Source organism: Bombina bombina, chromosome 2 (assembly GCF_027579735.1).
Source record: "Bombina bombina isolate aBomBom1 chromosome 2, aBomBom1.pri, whole genome shotgun sequence".
Taxonomy (NCBI): domain Eukaryota; kingdom Metazoa; phylum Chordata; class Amphibia; order Anura; family Bombinatoridae; genus Bombina; species Bombina bombina.
In genome coordinates, this window is record NC_069500.1 from 330085150 (window position 1) to 330106683 (window position 21534).

Genomic DNA, 21534 nt, shown 5'->3' on the forward strand with positions numbered 1-21534 from the left:
TGACAGGCTTATAAGAAACAAAGCCTGTACAAAACAATGAATATCAGGAAGTTTAGCAATTTTCCAGTGGAATAAAACAGAAAGAGCAGAGATTTGTCCTTTCAATGAACTTGCAGACAAACCTTTAACCAAACCATCCTGAAGAAACTGTAAAATTCTAGGAATTCTAAAAGAATGCCAAGAGAATTTATGAGAACACCATGAAATGTAAGTCTTCCAAACTCAATAATAAATCTTTCTAGAGACAGATTTACGAGCCTGCAACATAGTATTAATCACTGAGTCAGAGAAACCTCTATGACTTAGCACTAAGCGTTCAATTTCCATACCTTCAAATTTAATGATTTGAGATCCTGATGGAAACACGGACCTTGAGAAAGAAGGTCTGGCCTTAATGGAAGTGGCCAAGCTTGGCAACTGGACATCCGAACAAGATCCGCATACCAAAACCTGTGAGGCCATGCTGGAGCCACCAGCAGCACAAACGATTGCTCCATGATGATTTTGGAGATCACTCTTGGAAGAAAAACTAGAGGTGGGAAAATATAAGCCAGTTGATAACACCAAGGAAGTGTCAACGCATCCACTGCTTCAGCCTGAGGATCCCTGGACCTGGACAGGTACCTGGGAAGTTTTTTGTTTTGATGAGAAGCCATCAGATCTATTTCTGGAAGCCCCCACATCTGAACAATTTGAGAAAACACATCTGGGTGGAGAGACTATTCTTCCGGATGAGATACTCCGCTTCCCAATTGTCTATACCTGGGATATGAACCGCAGAAATTAGATAGGAGCTGGATTCCACCCAAACAAGTATCCGAGATACTTCTTTCATAGCTTGAAAGGACTGTGAGTCCCACCCTGATGATTGACATATGCCACAGTTGTGATATTGTCTGTCTGAAAACAAATTAACGGTTCTCTCTTCAACAGAGGCCAAAACTGAAGAGCCCTGAGAATTGCACAAAGTTCCAAAATATTGATTGGTAATCTCGCCTCTTGAGATTTCCAAACCCCTTGTGCTGTCAGAGATCCCCAAACAGCTCCCCAACCTGAAAGACTCGCATCTGTTGTAATAACGAACAAAAGAGGCCCCTAGAATTATACGATGGTGATCTAACCACCAAGTCAGAGAAAGTCTAACATTGGGATTTAAGGATATAAATTGAGATATCCTTGTATAATCCCTGCACCATTGATTGAGCATACAAAGCTGGAGAGGTCTCATATGAAAACAAGCAAAGGGGATCGCGTCCGATGCTGCAGTCATGAAACCTTAAACTTCCATGCACATAGCTACTGAAGGGAATGACAGACTGAAAGTTCCGACAGGCTGCAACCAATTTCAAACGTCTCTTGTCTGTTAGAGACAAAGTCATGGACACTGAATCTATCTGGAAACCTAAAAAGGTTACCTTTGTCAGAGGAACCAAATAACTTTTTGGTAAATTGATCCTCCAACCAGGTCTTTGAAGAAACAACACTAGTTGATTCACGTGAGATTCTGCAGAACGTAAAGACTGAGCGAGTACCAAGATATCGTCCAAATAAGGAAACACTGCAATACCTTGCTCTCTGATTATAGAGAGTAGGGCACCGAGAACCTTTGAAAAGATTCTTGGAGCGTTCGCTAGGCCAAAAGGAAGAGCAACTAATTGGTAATGATTGTCTAGAAAAGAGAATCTCAGAAACCGATAGTGATTCAGATGAATCGGAATATGAAGATATGCATCCTGTAAGTCTATTGTGGACATATAATGCCCTAGCTGAACAAAAAGGCAGAAAAGTCCTTATAGTCACCATCTTGAAAGTTGGTACTCTTACATATTGATTCAAAATCTTTAGATCCAAAACTGGTCTGAATGAATTTTCATTCTTTGGAACAATGAATAGATTTGAATAAAACCCCAGGCCCTGTTCCTGAAACAGAACTGGCATGATTACCCCTGATCACTCTAGGTCTGAAACACACTTCAGGAAAGCCTGAGCCTTTACTGGGTTCACTGGAATGGGTGACAGAAAAAATCTTCTCAAAAGGTGGTCTTACTCTGAATCCTATTCTGTACCCCTGAGAAACAATACTCTGAATCCAATGATTTTGGACCGAATTGATCCAAACATCTTTGAAGAATTTTTATCTGCCCCCTACCAGCTGAGCTGGAATGAGGGCCGCACCTTCATGCGGACTTGGGGGCTGGCTTTGATCTCTTAAAAGGCTTGGATTTATTCCAATTTGAGGAAGGCTTCCAATTGGAAACAGATTCCTTTGGGGAAGGATTAGATTTCTTTTCCTTATGTTGAAAGGAACGAAAATGGTTAGAAGCTTTAGATTTACCTTTAGGTTTTTTATCCTGAGGCAAAAAAACTCCCTTCCCCCCAGTATCAGTTTAAATTATTGAATCCAACTGAGAACCAAATAATTTATTACCTTGGAAAGAAAGAGAAAGCAATCTGGATTTAGAAGTCATATCAGCATTCCAAGATTTGAGCCACAAAGCTCTTCTAGCTAAAATAGCTAAAGACATATCTAACATAAATTTTGATGATATCAAAAATGGCATCACAAATGAAATTATTAGCATGTTGAATCAACTTAACAATGCTAGACAAATCATGATCGGATACTTGTTGTGCTAAAGTTTCCAACCAAAAAGTTGAAGCAGCTGCAACATCAGCCAAAGAAATTGCAGGCCTAAGAAGATGACCTGAATATAAATAAGCCTTCCTTAGATAAGATTCAAGTTTCCTATCTAAAGGATCTTTAAAAGAATTACTATCTTCCGTAGGAATAGTAGTACGTTTAGCATGAGTAGAGACAGTCCCATCAACTTTGGGGATCTTTTCCCAAAACTCCAATCTAACTGCTGGCAAAATATACAATTTTTTAAACCTTGAAGAAGGAATAAAATAAGTACAAGGCCTATTCCATTCTTTAGAAATCATATCAGAAATAGCATCAGGAACTGGAAAAAAATCTGGAATAACCACAGGAGGTTTATAAACAGAATTTAAACCTTTACTAGTTTTAATATCAAGAGGACTAGTTTCCTCCATATCCAATGTAATCAACACTTCTTTTAATAAAGAACGAATATACTCCATTTGAAATAAATAAGAGGATTTGTCAGTGTCAATATCTGAGGCAGGATCTTCTGAATCAGATAGATCCTCATCAGAGAAGGATAAATCAGTATGTTGCCGGTCATTTGAAATTTCATCAACTCTATGAGAAGTTTTAAAAGACCTTTTACATTTATTAGAAGGCGGGATTGGCAGACAAAGCCTTCTAAATAGAATCAGAAATAAATTATTTTAAATTTACAGGTATATCTTGTGCATTAGATGTTAAGGGAACAGCAACAAGTAATTAACTACTACTGATGGATACATTCTCTGCATGTAAAAGTTTATCATGACTATTACAAATCACAGCTGGAGGTATAATCTCCACAAGGTTACAACAAATGCACTTAAGCTTTGGTAGAACTTATCAGGCAGCAGGGATCCAACAGAGAATTCTGAGACAGGATCAGATTGAGACATCTTGCAAATGTAAGAGAAAAAAACAACATATAAAGCAAAATTATCAATTTCCTTATATGGCAGTTTCAGGAATGTGAAAAAATACAAATAGCATTGCCCTCTGACATAGAAAAAGGTAAGAGGCAAAAAGGAATGGGGTCTTAAATAATGAAAATATTTGGCGCCAAGTATGACGCACAACTTGTGAAGGACTCGACATCAACTAAGACATCGGAAATGGCGAATTTGCGTAAACGAACGTAACTTTGCGCCAAAATTCTTGTGCCAAGAATGACGTAATAAACTGACATTTTAAAAGACAGTCAATTTGAAAAAAGAAAAAATTTATGCTTACCTGATAAATTTGTTTCTTTTTAGACACGATGAGTCCACGGATCATCATCCTTACTTGTGGGATATTCACCTCCTGGTCAGCAGGAGGGGGCAAAGAGCACCACAGCAGAGCTGTTAAATAGCTGATCCCTTCCTTCCCACTCCAGTCATTCGACCGAAGTAAGGAAGACAAAGGAAAAGCCAAGGTGCAGAGGTGTCTGAAGTTTACAAAAATTAACAACTTGTCTTAAAAGAACAGGGCGGGCTGTAGACTCATTGTGTCTAAAAAGAAAGAAAATTTATCAGGTAAGCATAAATTTTCTTTTCTTTTAAAAGACACCATGAGTCCACAGATCATCACCCTTACTTGTGGGATACAATACCAAAGCTAGAGTACACGGATGATAAGGGAGGGACAAGACGGGGAACCTAAACAGAAGGCACCACTGCTTGAAGAACCTTTCTCCCAAAAGCAGCCTCAGCCGAGGCAAAAGTATCAAATTTGTAAAATTTTGAAAAAGTGTGAAGAGAAGACCAAGTTGCAGCCTTGCAAATCTGTTCTACAGAAGTTTAATTTTTTAATGCCCATGAGGAAGCAACAGCCCTAGTGGAATGTAACTCTTTCAGGATTCTGCTGTCCAGCAGTCTCATATGCAAAGCGGATGATACTCTTCAACCAAAAGAAAGAGAGGTAGCCGTAGCTTTCTGACCCTTACGTTTTCCAGAGAAAATTACAAACAGAGAAGACTGACAAAAGTCTTTAGTTGCTTGCAAGTAAAACTTTAAAAGCAGGGACTACGTCCAAATTGTGCAGAAGACGTTCCTTCTGAGGAGGAGTATTAGGACACAAGGAAGGAACAACACTCTCCTGATTAATGTTCCTGTCTGAAACAACCTTATAAAGGAACCCAAGTTTAGTACGTAAAACTACCTTATCCGAATGAAAAATAAGGTAAGGCGAATTGTATTGCAACGCCGAAAGCTCAGACACTCTTCGAGCTGAAGAAATAAGAAATAAAACTTTCCAAGATAACAACTTAATATCTAAGGAATGCATAGGCTCAAACGGAGCCCGCCCCTTGAAGAACTTTAAGAACTAAATTCAGACTCCATGGAGGAGTAACTGGTTTGAACACAGGCCTGATCCTAACCAAGGCCTGACAAAAGGATCGAACATCTGCCAGAGGTTTGTGTAACAAAATAGATAAGGCAGAGATCTGACCATTTAGGGAACTTGTCGATAAACCCTTCGCCAAACCTTCTTAGAGAAAAGACAAAATGCTGGGAACCCTAACTCTACTCCATGAGTAGCCCTTGGATTCACACCAATAGAGATATTTACGCAATATCTTATGGCAAATATTTCTAGTTACAGGCTTACGAGCCTGAATCATGGTCTCTATGACCAAATCAGAAAACCCCTGCTTGGATAGGATTAAGCGTTCAATCTCCAAGCAGTCAGCTTCAGAGAAACTAGATTTGGGTGAAGGAAGGGTCCTTGAAAGACAAGATCCTTCCTCAATGGAAGTCTCTAAGGTGGCAGGGATGACATGTCCACCAGATCGGCATACCAAATCCTGCGAGGCCACGCAGGAGCAATGAGGATCACTGATGCCTTCTCCTGTTTGATTCGAGCAATGACCCGAGGAAGAAGAGCAAACGGGGGAAATAGATATGTTGGGCTGAAGGACCAAGGAACTGCCAGAGCATCTATCAGTTCCGCCTGGGGATCCCTAGACCTTGACCCGTATCTCGGGAGCTTGGCATTCTGATGAGATGCCATGAGATCTAACTCTGGCCGACCCCATTTGAGAATCAGGTTGGAGAATATTTCCGGATGGAGTTCCCACACTGCCGGATGAAAAGTCTGCCTGCTCAGAAATTCCGCCTCCCAGTTGTCCACCCCCGGGATGTGGATCGCTGACAGATGGCAAGAATGGGCCTCCGCCCACCGGATTATCTTGGCTACCTCAGTCATCGGGGAGGAAGTCCTCGTTCCTCCCTGATGATTGATGTAAGCCACTGTCGTTATGTTGTCCGACTGGAATCTGATGAACTGGGCCGAAGCCAACTGAAGCCAGGCCAGAAGAGCATTGAAGATCGCTCTTAGTTCCAGGATGTTTTCGGAAGAACAGACTCTGCCTGAGTCCAGACGCCCTGAGCCTTTAAGGTCTGCAAAAGCATGTCCCCTGGGATAGATGATCCAGAGACAACCACCATTGAAGAGAGTCTCTCGTCTCCTGTTCCAGGGTTATTCGAGGAGACAAATCTGCATAATCTCCATTCCACTGCCTGAGCATGTTTAACTGCAGAGGTCTGAGGAGAAACCGAGCAAACGGTATGATGTCCATTGCCGCGAACATCAGTCCGATTGCTTCCATGCACTGAGCCACTGACGGCCGAGAATTGTACTGAAGGGCTCGACAGGTATCTAGAATCTTTGATTTTCTGACCTCTGTCAGAAAATCCTCAGATATAGAATCGATTAGAGTTCCCAAGAAAGTTACCCTTGTCTTCGGGATTAAGGAACTCTTTTCCAGATTTACCTTCCACCCGTGAGTTCTCAGGAAGGATAGCAAAACGTTGGTATGGGACCTTGCTTGTAGACAAGATGGCGCCTGGATTAGAATATCGTCCAGATAAGGCGCCACAGTATCGTCCAGATAAGGCAATGCCCCGCAATCTTAGAACCGTCAACAGAGACCCCAGAACCTTTGTAAAAATTCTGGGTGCCGTGGCCAGACCGAAAGGAAGAGCCACAAACTGAAAGTATTTGTCAAGAAAGGCAAACCTTAGGAACTTGTGATGATCTCTGTGGATAGGAACATGAAGATATGCATCCTTTAAATCCACTGTCGTCATAAATTGACCCTCCTGGAGCAATGGAAGAATGGTACGAATAGTTTTCATCTTGAATGACGGAACTCTGAGAAACTAGGATAGGTCTGAAAGTTCCCTCCTTTTGGGAACTACAAACAGATTTGAATTAAAAACCCTGCCCGTGTTCCTGTACAGGAACAGGAAAAATTACTCCCAGGGAGGAGAGGTCTCTTACACAATGTAAGAACGCCTCTCTTTTTATCTGGTCTGCAGACAATCTAGAAAGAAGAAATCTTCGGGGAGGAAAATTTTTGAACTCCAGTTTGTATCCCTGAGACACCATTTCTATAGCCCATTGATCCTGAACGTCCCGCACCCAAGCCTGAACGAAGAAAGAAAGTCTGCCCCCTACCAGATCCGGTCCCGGATCGGGGGCAAGCCCTTCATGCTGATTTGGATTCAGCAGCAGGCTTCTTGGATTGCTTACCCTTGTTCCAAGACTGGTTGGGTCTCCAAGTAGGCTTAGACTGCGAATAGTTTCTTTCCTGTTTAGAGGAGGAAGAGAAGGAAATTTCAAAAGGAACGAAAATTACTTTGTCGTCCTTTCTGTTTACTTCTCTTATCTTGAGGAAGGAGATGACCCTTACCTCCCGTGATATCAGAGATAATTTCCTTCAGTCCAGGCCCAAACAAGGTCTTTCCCTTGTAAGGAATTGCTAGAAGCTTAGACTTAGATGATACGTCCGCAGACTAAGGTTTTAACCATAAGGCTCTGCAGGCTAGGATAGAGAACCCTGAACTCTTAGCTGCCAATTTAGTAATTTGCAGAGAAGCATCCGTAATAAAAGCATTGGCTAATTTCGGAACTTTAATCCTATCCAGGATCTCCTCAAAAGAAGTCTGTCTTAAGAGACTCGGACAGAGCATCAAACCAATAAGCTGCAGCACTGGTGACAGTAGCAATGCACGCAGTCAGATGCAATAGCAGACCTTGGTGAACATAAATCTTTTTAAGTGGACCCTCCAACTTCTTATCCATTGGGTCTTTAAAAGCACAACTATCCTTCGTTTGGCCAAGGTGGAAATAGCCCCTTCCACCTTAGGAACCGTTTGCCAAGATTCCCTGACAGCGTCAGCTATAGGGAACATCTTCTTGAAAATAGGAGAAGGAGAGAAGGGAATACCTGGTTTCTCCCATTCCTTAGAAACAATGTCCGAAGCTCGCTTAGGAACTGGAAAAACATCTGAGTAAGAAGGAACTTCGAAATATCTGTCCAATTTACTCGATTTCTCAGGAGCGACCACTACCGTGGAATCACAGTCGTCTAAAGTCACCAAAACCTCAGAGTAACAGGTTGGAGGTGTTCTAGTTTAAACCTGAAAGAGACAACCTCTGAATCAGTCAAAGGTAAGGAACTCCCCGAGTCTGAAATTTCACCTTCAGATAGAACCTCTATACCCTCCATCTCAGTTCCCTGGGAGGGTACATCCGAGATTGCCACCATAGCATCAGAAACCTCACTGACCACATGGTTGTCTTTCCTCTTACGTTTGCCTTGTAGCATAGGAAAAGCAGACAACGCATCAGAAATTGTGGAAGACAAAAGTGCAGCTATGTCTTTTAAAGTAACTCCTGCAGGAGCTAGAGTAGAAGTACAGGGCACTGCTTGGGACTTGGGGAGAAAGCTGCGGCATACTCTGAATCTCATCATTAGACTCCTGAGAAGCATCCGCCTTTGAAAAAATGTTATCATGAAAAATTTTCTATCTATAGCTTAAAGCCCTCTCAATACATGAGGGACAAAAAGGAACTGGTGGTTCCACATTGGCATCCAAACGCATGGCACAAGTAACATTTTGCACAGCTTTTAAATCCATTTTAGAGAACAGACAATGTAATAAGCAATAAGAAAAAAATTGTTACTGGCCCTTTAAATTTTAAAACTGAACTTTTTTTTTTCTGTATGTGGAAAAAACAGAGTAGTAAAATGAAGCCAAATTGTAAACAGAGTACTTATTAAACTTGAATGTATAACAGGATACTGTGCCTTTAAATTTTAAATGCAAACTATTTTCCTGCTGAAAACAAAAACGTATCACTTTTAGATAAATAAAAACGTTTTTAAACCACAAACACCTCTCCTCTAGAGGAGGCGCCTACCTGCCGACCGTTCTCACTGCAATGTCCCAGCGGTGCAGAAGAAGAAGAAGAATCTGGAGCGCTAACAACCGCTTGCTTATTCAGGCTGAAAAACCATGCGGTTCCAGAGCGATAAGTAGTCACTGTCCTGTTAGTCTAAGATCCGATTAGCCCCACAACTAAACCGGAACGTCTCCGGATGCTAGACTAGACGAAACTGCGCAGCAGAAGTGTGAAGCGCGCAAAATGCTGGCCCCACCCATCGTGGGCGTTAACTACACAGCGCGATCGGCTTAAAAATAACGATAGTGACAAGCCTTACTCCCAGCCCCAGTGCCTGTACATAAGCTGCCATAAAGAGCACCCTCCACACATAGAGAGCCAGAAGTCCCATCTCAAAGGCTCTATGTGCCTTATATAAAATAAAGGTATAATTGAAGTGCCCACTTTCCTCTGAGTCTTATGTATTCCCCAGAATAAAAAGTCTGCACTTACCTTAATGCTGTCCGACAGCAGGACAGCCCTACAGGTTTAAGAGGTCCTCTCCCACTTAAAGCCCTGTGGAAAATGATAAGGCCTGAGTTAATACTTGCTTAGGCCATCAGAATAAGGGCAGCAGAAAGGTATGGGAAGCGCAGTGAGAATTATGTCCCACCAGTTCCCATTGCTCTAAAGCCACCAAAAGCTCTACTGAAGAGACTGATATGGACTACGGCTACACCCTAAAACAAAGCAGCACAATCTTGCACTACTTTAAAAAAAATAAACTCTTGATTGAAGAATCTATACTAACACCTCAGTTTACCTCTTCCTACCACTAACGTGGGCAAAGAGAATGACTGGAGTGGGAGGGAAGGGAGGAGCTATTTAACAGCTCTGCTCTGGTGCTCTTTGCCTCCTCCTGCTGACCAGGAGGTGAATATCCCACAATTAAGGATGATGATCCGTGGACTCATCATATCTTTAAAAAGAAAGAGACTATACCCCAGGTAAGAAATACATTTTCATAAAAAGTATTTCCCAGATATGAAACTGACAGTCTGCAAAAAGGAAATACAGGTATACTGAAAACCTGAATCATGGCAAATATAAGTACAATACATATATTTAGAACTTTATATAAATACATAAAGTGCCAAACCATAGCTGAGAGTGTGTTAAGTAATGAAAACATACTTACCAAAAGACAGACACCCATCCACATATAGCAGATAGCCAAACAAGTACTGAAACGGTTATCAGTAGAGGTAATGGAATAAGAGTATATCGTCGATCTGAAAAGGGAGGTAGGCGATGAATCTCTACGACCGATAACAGAGAACCTATGAAATAGATCCCCCCTGAGGAAAACCATTGCATTCATATAGGTGATACTCCCTTCACATCCCTCTGACATTCACTGTACTCTGAGAGGAAACGGGCTTCAAAAATGCTGATAAGCGCATATCAACGTAGAAATCTTAACACAAACTTACTTCACCACCTCCATAGGAGGCAAAGTTTGTAAAACTGAATTGTGGGTGTGGTGAGGGGTGTGTATTTATAGGCATTTTGAGGTTTGGGAAACTTTGCCCCTCCTGGTAGGATTGTATATCCCATACGTCACTAGCTCATGGACTCTTGCCAATTACATGAAAGAAAATATATAATATATAATAGAGAGAGAGAGAGAGAGAGAGAGAGAGAGAGATACACATCTCTCTCTCTTGTATAATAGTCAGATAATACAAGGTTAGCAGTAATTGGTGAAAAAGTGATGATGTCACCAACTCATTTCCCATTGGTCAAATACTTATACATGACAGATCGTATAACCAATTATTGACGAACGATTCAGTAAGATTGATCCTATCATGCAATACAGGCGGGCACATTGATGCAATATAAATCACCTTGTCCGGCCGGTGCGTACAACTCGGAGGAAGCGTTATGTGAAACGCACGTCAGGGGCACTCTCACAAGGCCATAGTACCTCCACTCTTAAAATCGCTTGCTCAGTACTTTAATCTAATATTCAATTTGAATGCATCTGCAGTTAGCATAAAAGTAATACAAGTCCCCGCTATAGAAGGGACTACTTGCAGCTTAGTGTGTGTGTGTTGGGATACAATTTAGCAGTGGGATTTGTCGGCACTGATAGCTATTAGAAATTGTTGGCTGTCTTTACAGCACTAGTGATATTAGTTATATTTAAGACGCACCAAACCACTTAGCTATAATAGATGATATTGTGATTGAATATACAAACAATTGTGGGTAGGCTATTTCTTGGCTATGGTATCCATAACAGTAAGTGATAGCTCAATTGTTCTCACCAAATGCAAATCTCACAATCTGTCTATGCATTCACTTGATACAGTATTCAAATGGCATAAACTTATAAGATGGGTATTCACCAATACCATTGGAGTACATTGTATCAAACATTTTCTATAACATTACTATTTAGAAGGCTGAGATTTACAGTACTGAGTTTAAGCTACTTTTATTGGTGTATGTTTGTGTGTGTGCAGAAGTCCGGCTGGACTCTGATTTATTGGCAATTTTTTAATAAAGTTATTAAGTATGTATGTGCCAATTTGAATGTAATTTTGTTTCCTTACATATATACTGATAGAGTTGGGCAACCTCCAGTACTTACTAAACAGTAGCATAAGCTCACTTACTTAAAAATAGTTCTTGTACTGGCAAAGCTTAAGACAGGTCCTCTCACAACGTCTATACCTCTGTCATCTGAAGCATTTAACTAAAACAAAATAAAATAGTTATTCAAATTTCTTTGCAACATATCACTGGAGGAAAAAAAAAAAAGTTTAGAACAAATTTAGCAAAGAGGTTTTTAAGAGACAGTAAAGTCAAAATTCAGACAGAACATGCAATTGTAAACAACTTTCAAATGTACTTCTATTATCAAATGTGCTTTGTTCTCTTGGTATCCTTGCTTGAAGAGTACATAAGTAGGCTGATAGGAGCTCAGGTGCGTGCATGTATCTTTAGTAGTTAATTGCAGGAGTGTTCATAACTATGCATAACATTGCTATGAACACTCTTGAAAACACTTCTGTCAGATGGCTAAAGACATGTGCACGTTTCCGAACTTACTTATGATTACAAAGAGAACTATGTAAAATGTAACTAAATGTGGAAGAGCTTTTCAAATGTATATTTGAACAAATAATGAAATACAATATTTATCTAAACTCTCTATTGTGACAGCTAATGCACCAAGACCCAATACAGTGGGGGTAATAGGAAAAGTCACCGTTTAAATGGATGAGAAGACTATCTCCCCTTGCCCCCAGAAAATTAAAACAGTATTTTATTCAGGCAATATATTAACCAAGGACACATTTGACCTAGCATGCTCACATGCCTTATCACCAATCTTTTTAAACTTTGATCACGTTTTCTGTGTGTCCCATATCAACAAGAATGTGCATGGAAAAAAAAATGGATTCTGGAGTCAGTGTTACTAAATATTTACTAAATATTTATTTATATACACTAATAGTAAAACAAAGAAATCCTGGCTAAAGGTTACAGTCAGTTTGTTTAGATGACTAGATATACAAGGACAACTAATGAATGGCATAGGGCAGAAACTGTACAGGATCTCTCATTAAAGGGACATGAAACCCAAATATTTTCTTTCATGATTTAGGTAGAACATACAATTTTAAACAACTTTCCAATTTACTTTAATTATCAAATTTGCTTCATCTGTTGAAGGAGCAGCAATGCACTACTGGTTTCTAACTGAACACATGGGTGAGCCAATGACAATCGGTGTATATATGCAGCCACTAATCAGCAGCTAGAACCTAGGTTCTTTGCTGCTCCTGAGCCTACCTAGATAAACCTTTCAGCAAATGATAAGAGAAGGAAGCAAATTAAATAAAAGAAGTAAATAGGAAAGTTGTATAAAATTGTATGCTCTGTCTAAATCATGAAAGAAAGAAAATTGGGTTTTATGTCCCTCTAAGCATAACTATGCTGGCTTTAACTTTTTGTGCAAATAGAGATGCTGGTGATAACATACATTCCGAAAATACAGAGGCTTCTACATACTACCAAAGAACAACATACCTCAAGAAAGAAAAATATTCTGAGGAGAGCAGAGTTATGCCTTTAAAGAGGTTCAATGCACAGAAGCTACTTGTATCCCCTAGAAAACATTTATCTTCCCATAATGACCCGGGTGTATGGATTCTTATTCATATGCAGTTAAGATGGAACCACTAAAGGCTACCAACTATTGCAAGACTATCATTGCAAGTGGGAGAGAAGCTGAAACCATATACTATCCCTCTATATCATAATATCATTATTGGTATTTACCAAATTCAATTTCTACGCTGTACTTCAGACAAACAGCTAAGATTCACAGTAGCTAAATATTTGGACATTATGACAACATAAAATATTATGGTTTATGATTCTTCTTGAGAATTCACACAGCTGCGAGCATTTAAAAAAAAAATATTTCAAAGCCATCTCAATTTGAATGTATATTCTTCAATTGGTATTCAGTGAACACGGAACACATAAAGACTAAAATAACATAACTATTGTTATTGGTATAAATTTTTTTTTATCTCATTCTCTTCTTAAAAAGCCCTGGTATACAAAGAGCAAGACTTTTGAAACTAATAATGTACAGGTGAAACTCTAAAAATTTGAATATCGTGCAAAAGTTAATTTATTTCACTAATACAACTTAAAAGGTGAAACTAATATATGAGACTCATTACATGCAAAGCAAGATAGTTCAAGCTGTGATTTGTCATAATTATGATGATTATGGCTTACAGCTCATGAAAACCCCAAATCCACAATCTCAGAAAATTAGAATATTGTGAAAAGGTGCAATATTCTAGGCTCAAAGTGTCCCACTCTAATCAGCTAATTAAGCCATGACACCTGCAAAGGGTTCCTGAGCCTTTAAATGGTCTCTCAGTCTGGTTCAGTAGGAATCACAATCATGAGAAAGACTGCTGACCTGACAGATGTGCAGAAAACCATCATTGACAGCCTCCATAAGGAGGGAAAGCCTCAAAAGGTAATTGCAAAAGAAGTTGGATGTTTCCAAAGTGCTGTATCAAAGCACATTAATAGAAAGTTATGTGGAAGGGAAAAGTGTGGAAGAAAAAGGTGCACAAGCAGCAGGGATGACCGCAGCCTGGAGAGGATTGTCAGGAAAAGGCCATTCAAAAGTGTTGGGGACTTTCACAAGGAGTGGACTGAGGCTGGAGTCAGTGCATCAAGAGCCACCGCACACAGACGGATCCTGGACATGGGCTTCAAATGTCTTATTCCTCTTGTCAAGCCACTCCTGAACAACAAACAACGTCAGGAGCGTCTTACCTGGGCTAAAGAAAAACACACCTGGTCTATGTACAATCCTTGTTTTATTGATTGCATGTAATATTCTAATTTTCTGAGATTGTGTATTTGGAGTTTTCATGATCTGTAAGCCATAATCATCACAATTATGACAAATCACGGCTTGAACTATCTTGCTTTGCATGTAATGAGTCTCTCTCATATATTAGTTTCACCTTTTAAGTTGCATTAGTGAAATAAATTAACTTTTGCACGATATTCTAATTTTTCGAGTTTCACCTGAAATGGTTGGAAAAAACTGTCTTGCCTCCCTCCCTGGCATGCCTTTTTTAGAAATCAAGTCTTTCCCAATAAAACATTACAGAAAACATACCTCTAACACCATAGAGGTGAACTCTTTATCTTTGTACAGCTGTTTGGCACAAGCTAAAATTGTGGAAGTCTTTCCTGTTCCTGGTGGGCCATAGAATAAAAGGTGTGGTAGCTTGTCTTCACTGATAAACCTCTGAACTAAATGGGGAGAGAAAAAAAAAAAAAAGGGGATTACCACACAAATTAAAATACATCTTATACACAACAAATAATTTTCAAGAAAGCAACAAACATGACATCATAGTACACACCAAGCAGTAGAAGGACTATATTTCCAAATTTTTCATTTGCTTAACCCTTTTGTGTCAGGTTAAATATGTCTACATCGGAACGACGTTAGTGCATGCGATCACGAGATTTCAATGATGGGATCGGGTCAGGGGAGCAAGCCTACAACGCTATGCACGCCCATGACCTGATCCCATGCAGTATGCGCCGTTGGCTTCAGAACATTCCATGACGTCCTAACGGCGCTAAAGCAACTTTCACCAAAAATCTAATTGGCTTTATTCTCTTGGTAACATTTGTTGAAAATCTTGCCTAGGGTAGGCTTAGTAACAGCAATGCACTACTGGAAGCTAGCTGCTGATTGGTGGCTGCCCATATATGCCTCATTATTGGTTCACCTGATATTTTCATCTAGCACACAGTATTGTATTGCTGCTCTTTCAACAAAGGAAACCAAGAAAATGAAGCAAATTTGATACTAGAACTAAATTGGAAAGTTATTTAAATTGTATGCTATATCTGAATCATGAAATAACTTTTTTGGGGGTTCTGTGTCCCTTTAAAGGGACACTGAAGCCCCCTTTCTTTGCATCACCTTTCAAAATGTATTTGTTTATCGAAAAATAGAAAATAATCTCTATACTGAATATACCAAAAGGTAAAAAAACAATTACAAAACATGTTTTTTGAAATGTTAAGACATTGGAGGATTACTGTATAATCTAAACATATAAAAATACATGTCAACTAATTGTATTTGTTTTCCTGGTTTGTTTTTTGTTTTAGTTATATTATAACATGGTGTGCGTTTGATAATTTCTCACCAGGAATTACAATGTATCCTGTAAACCCACTTAATCACTTTATTCAGTACTATACATCGGCACTACCTTCTGTTTGTTTCACAACACTTACTTGTGCTTAAAATATCTTGGTGTGAAATCAAGTCATCCAAAGTTTGTGGTCGATACTTTTCCACCCTGTTAGAAGAAAAAAAAAAAAAAAGGGTCAAAACAGTTTTAACACATTCATTGTTTTTAATGCATCTTCAGATACTGTGCCGCTCTGTATTGTTGGACGCTAATGGCACGCTATGAGTTGTCAACAGGAGGATATCACTATCACAGTGATTGAAAAAATAATTAACTCCATGATGACAGCGTCCAGTGTGAAGACTAGCACTTGAAAAGGGTTAAAATAACAAAATTGCCTTGAAGAGAGCTGCAGGCAAAGGAGTAACAAAATATCATGATTAGTAACCATGCTACTGTAGTTGTACCCCTTTAAGTGTCAATACATTTTTTTTGTTCTAACTATTCTTGAAAATGTATCTACAAACAGAACTTGTAATCAACTATTACTATCTGCTTCTTTAGATGAACTTCAGTGCTTAATATGCAAATCTTACAGAGAATATTTTGTATTTGAGAGCAGGAAACCATCATAAACCATTTCTGACTTAGTTCTTATAGCTGGAGCTCAAAGTAGCCAACTACAAACTAACAACTAAATAGAGATTAACGAATTCCTATATTACTCATTTCTGTTTATAAAATAAAATCAGTTTCCCACATATGTTTAACACTAATGTATATGAAAAATCAATATTTAAACATGCTAAATTATTTCTGTTTTGCATGAAAAAGATGTCAAATAGTCATTTTATGTAAGAAAGAAGTTGTTATTAAAAATAGCACACAAAAAGGGGGAAGGGGTGACAGTCCCAAAGTTAAAAATAAATAAAAAACAGGGAAAACGTTTAAATCACACTTTTTAATCAATACAACCTTAAAGGAACGCAAAACTAAAATTTGTTTATTGTATGATTCAGATAGAGCATGCAAATTTAAGCAACTTTCTAATTTACTCCTATTATACATTCTTCTTCGTTCTCTTGCTATCTGTATTTGAAAAAGCAGGAATGTAAGCATAGGAGCCGGTCCGTTTTCGGTTCAGCACCTGGATAGTGCCTACTGATTAGTGGCTAAATGTAGCCAACAATCAAATACAGATAGCAAGAGAATGAAGAATAATGTATAATAGGGTTGAATTAGAATTGCATACTCTATCTGAATCATAAAAGAAACAAATTTGGGTTTTGTGTTCCTCCAGTTGGCAGCTTTACCTGCAATGCTACTACACTCAGTAGAAAGCATCTATATGTACTAAGATCTGGGTTTTAAATCCCATAATTTGCCTTCCTTGAAGCTGCTATGACAGGTTTTACTGGCCTTGAGGCTGGCTGGAGGGCTTTAGTATTAGAGGTCTTTCAAGCAGGCATAAACAAAAAAGAGTTGCTATGTCAAAGGAGCAGGAGAGGCAGCCTTTACTTATTCCTGTTCATTTTAACAACCATGAATGGTAAATCGGAATAATGCTACTGGCTAAGAGGGCAAGCAGGTGCAAAGATCGTTATGATGGCAGTGGGTGTTACAGCAGTAGCTTCATGTTTATGAAATTAAATACGCTGTAGGATACCTTTACCATGCCTCTTGTCATTGGCTCACCATGCGTGTTTAGTTAGGTTCAAGTAGTGCATTGCTGCTCCTGAGCCTACTCTTCAGCAAAAAATACCAAGAGAGCAAATCAAATTTGATAATAGGAGTAAAATGCAAAGTTGTTTAAAATTGTATGCTCCAATTTAAATCATGAAAAATATTTTGGGTTGGAGAACTTCCGGGCAGCAGCCATGATCGGTCTCAGCTTTGAGTGCTGCTCCAGCTATAAAGACTTAGGAGCCGATTTGTCTCGCAGACATCATACGCTGTAGCGTACCATGTCTGCCAAACATCGCTGTCGGCATTTAATATTGCACAAGCAGTTCTAGTGAACTGCTTGTGCAATGCCGCCGCTTGCAGGGGGTGTCAATCAACCCGATCGTATGCGATGGGGCGGATTGATGTCCGGAGCCTCAGAGGCAACAGAAGAGTTAAGAAACTGCTTCTAAACTCCTGTTTTCCGGCAAGCATGAAGGCGTGTGCGGAAACCGGGGGTATTTAGGGCAAGCATGGAAGGCTCACACGCGAAACGGGGGGGGGGGGCATTTAGGGCCACTCGGCCCTTGATAATTCGGCCCCTTAGCATGTATATAAGTAATCGACTGACAAGTTAAGCATGGGGACTAGACCCATAGTGGATATTCTTTATTTGAATGTATATATTAGATGGCTGAAGTACTGTCCTCCATTTATCCTTTTATAATATATCACTTTTGGATGTAATAGAAGTCAATGAGATACCAGAGCCACAGTGATCTAACATATATTAATATTCCCAGATTTGTTTTCTCAGTAATGTATTTATCTATATGGGATTTCTATACCATTTCAAATTAAGTTGAATAAAAAAAATTCAACTTAAAAAGGTGTATACCTAAATTAAACACCTATATTCACCTTTTGCTAATATACTAAATTGAGATTTAGTGGGACCCACAAGTGGTCTATATTAATGATGGGAGACTTAACATTTCTATTATATTCACGCTTATTATATATATATCCATAAATGAGGACACTCACAGGCCTTTTCCTTATACAGTATTTTGAGAAAAAGAGTATTTTCTTTATTGAACAATTTTCATCATGTCATGTCAACTATTTACATTTGCCTTTTCAAGACAATCTTAATATACACCTTCTAATCTGCATTTTAAGACGAGATTCCTAAGCAGCGCCCCCAAATGGACATTGGTACTATATAGTTGCTTTAGGCACCCCCAGATCCTCCACTGCTCGGCAATTTATAATCAATTTGTCACAGCTGACAATGTAAAAACGCAATTGAAGAGCAGCTACTCTGTCCAAATTTAAAAATAAAGTTGTGTGATTAGTTAAATAGGACTGGAGTTTAAACAAATGTAGCACAAAGAAAATTGGTGATAAAGTACTTGTCTCACTTTTTTGTGCCTGTGGTTCCCCAAAAACTTTTTTTGTGCATCGTGATATTTCACATGACCCAAAATATATAGAGGATTCTCCCCTATACTCAACTTTAGCCAAATATACCTAAAATAATCTATTAAACCTATTTCACATGGAAGACATCTCTGGGACATTTTATTTCCATAATCAAATGTATAAAAATTACTTAAGTAGTGAGCAGATATATAATTTATATTAACTCCAACGTCATAGGTTTTAACTGCAGCTTGTACATGTATCTGGCTGGTGGTCACTTGCTAAAAAGTAACCACCAAGTGATGTAATAAAGTATGAGGTGACTGATACTTACTGTTCTCTAAGAGACCCAAGTCATTGTGGGTTGATGGTTGTATGACCATTAAGTGAACCAAATCACTGTGAGTTGATGGCTGTGTAACCAAAAAAAGAGACCCAAGTTATTGTGAAGAATATGGTGAATTCTGAGTGACCTCAAAGTGACCCAAGTCACAGTGGAATGAGTCGTGATCACTATGACTCAGGTATCTCTGGAGTGACTGTTGACTACTAAGTGACCCAGGTATCGGTGGAATGACCAAAGTCAACTAATTGGCCTCTGTTACCATAGGGACTGGGTCACTCAGCGATCAATGAGCTTTTGGTTATTGGTGACACAGAGACTGGTGATGTTTCATAGACCAGCAAAATGACTTGTGATTGTTTGACAATCACTGAGTGATCAGTGACCATGGAGTGACCTTTGACTATGGAGGGACTGGAGACCACTGAGTGACTGTTAACCAACGAGGGACCCCTGAGTGACTGGCAAATTGGCAATTACTGATTGACCCCTAAGTGACCAGTAATTCTGTACACAGGGGGTCCTAGGGAAGCTTTTACAACGAATTGTCTTATGATTGCACAAGTTGTGTGCAAATAAATTCAGTGACAAACACAATGTTTTTTTTTTAATAGAATTGCATTTGACATACAACCGGCTGCAAAATAGTGGCATGAAATATAACAAAATTAGCCTAAAATCGATACGTTGGGTTGTCAAAAGTTAAAAATATATATTGTTTGGGTGTAAAATTTGTGCAGTTGTGCTATACTAAATGAGTTACCCCATTGGATCATTTTAGAACATCATACGTACAGCTGCAGACATAGACCTTACAATTATAAAAATTAATATAAAATATATAGACGTAGGGTATTGCCTGACTCAGAAGATGCCAATGAACACATTTTTATTTATTTTATTTGTGGAATGTGATTTTTTTTTTTATTAAATGGAGCAATAGCAAAAATGTAGAATAACAATTGTAAACTTTGACAAGTTTTTCTCTGAAATCTCTGATAGTGAAGGGGTTCAATAACCTTATCTATATAAAAGGCACTTTTGAATTTTTTTCTTTCAAGCAAAATTTTTTATGTTAATTATTGTTCATTCATATGCATTATAGTCTCTTAAAGGGATAGTCTAGTCAAAATTAAACTTATGATTCAGATAGAGCAGGCAATTTTAAGCAACTTTCTAATTTACTCCTATTGTTTTGGTATCTTTATTTGAAAAAGCAAGAATTTAAGCTTAGGAGCTGGCCCATTTTTTGTTCAGCACCTGGGTAGTGCTTGCTGATTGGTGTCTAAATGTAGCCACCAATCAGCAAGTACTACCCAGGTGCTGAACCAAAAACGATCCAGCTCCAACGCTTACATTCAAATAAAGATAGCAAGAGAACGAAGAAAATTTGATAATAGGAGTAAATTAGAAAGTTGCACGCTCTGAATCAAGAAAGTTTAATTTGATTAAAACAGCAAACAAAATAGTCTTTCTTGGAATTGTATAGAAGGAATATCCCACTTATATATGTGCACCTCGCAACAGCATCTGGATGCAGTATCTCCCACCACATACGTACTCACATAGATTCTTCCTATAGCAAAGAACCTCATATAAACCATGGACTCTCAAATCGTATCTAACTGGGAGGATTATCGCTCTGTTGGAATTGACAAAAAAACATTCATATTCCAGCTTAGTATTTCCCCATCAATACCACCACTGTAAACATTCTATACAAATTTACATAAATAATTCCCTCAGCAGTGCATATTACAGGGTATCTTACAGCAATTCCCCAGTGTGTCCCACTAAGTACTAACTCGTGTTCTGAATGTACATGACGCCCCCGTCTAAACCCAAATGTACCGACTACTCCGCTTGACTTCTTAGATGTACGTTATAGCAACCCAGAGCGTTACTTTCTCTGGCACTCCAGAAATACAGAAGACTAAATCATTATATTAAGCAGTGTTTACATCTGCACAGACCATACCAGGGCAAGTTGCGACTTTGCGCGGGTTGTCCCTTATTTACAGACACCATGCTGAACGCAGGAGAGTAGATGTTGTAAACAAATAATATGATGCCAACCACTCGCTATACAAATCACACGCCGTCGCTCCGTGTTACAAGGCGGAACTCAGCTTCGCGCCACCCGGGGACATCAACACTATCTCGCGATGTTTCACTTGCGTTGCGAGACTCTGCCAAAAGGTGTTGCTAAGGCCTCACTCGGTTGCTAACGGACACATGTATAAAGCAAAAGAGGAAAGACACAAATATAGACGTACACGTTTAGGCCTCTCAGGATAATGTTCCATAGCTTGCACACACAAAAATTCCGCCATAATATACATACAGGTTTCCATTTTTTTATTTATTTATATTGTAGTTTTAGTCAATTATTTTTACGTTATATGTTTAAACGATTAGGTAAAATCTGACTTTAATGTTCTAAATAATTTTCTCAGCCATATAGCATTATTTCACTTCAGAAATTGGTATGGGGTTTAGATGAAGGCTACAGAGTGTCACCAGGAACAAAAAGT

At 39.0% G+C, this 21534-nt stretch overlaps 1 protein-coding gene across 1 annotated transcript in view; it reads right to left on the reverse strand.

Annotated features, from left to right (window-relative positions):
* Positions 1–21142, reverse strand: part of RFC5 (replication factor C subunit 5) — a gene marked incomplete in the record, with an annotated part of 128945 nt that extends 107803 nt beyond the window's left edge. Inside the window, 4 exon segments of the mRNA XM_053701683.1 lie at positions 11482–11561; positions 14532–14668; positions 15674–15738; positions 20979–21142. Coding sequence (XP_053557658.1) covers positions 11482–11561; positions 14532–14668; positions 15674–15738; positions 20979–21028 — 332 coding nt within the window.
* Between the last annotated feature and the right edge of the window lie 392 nt (positions 21143–21534).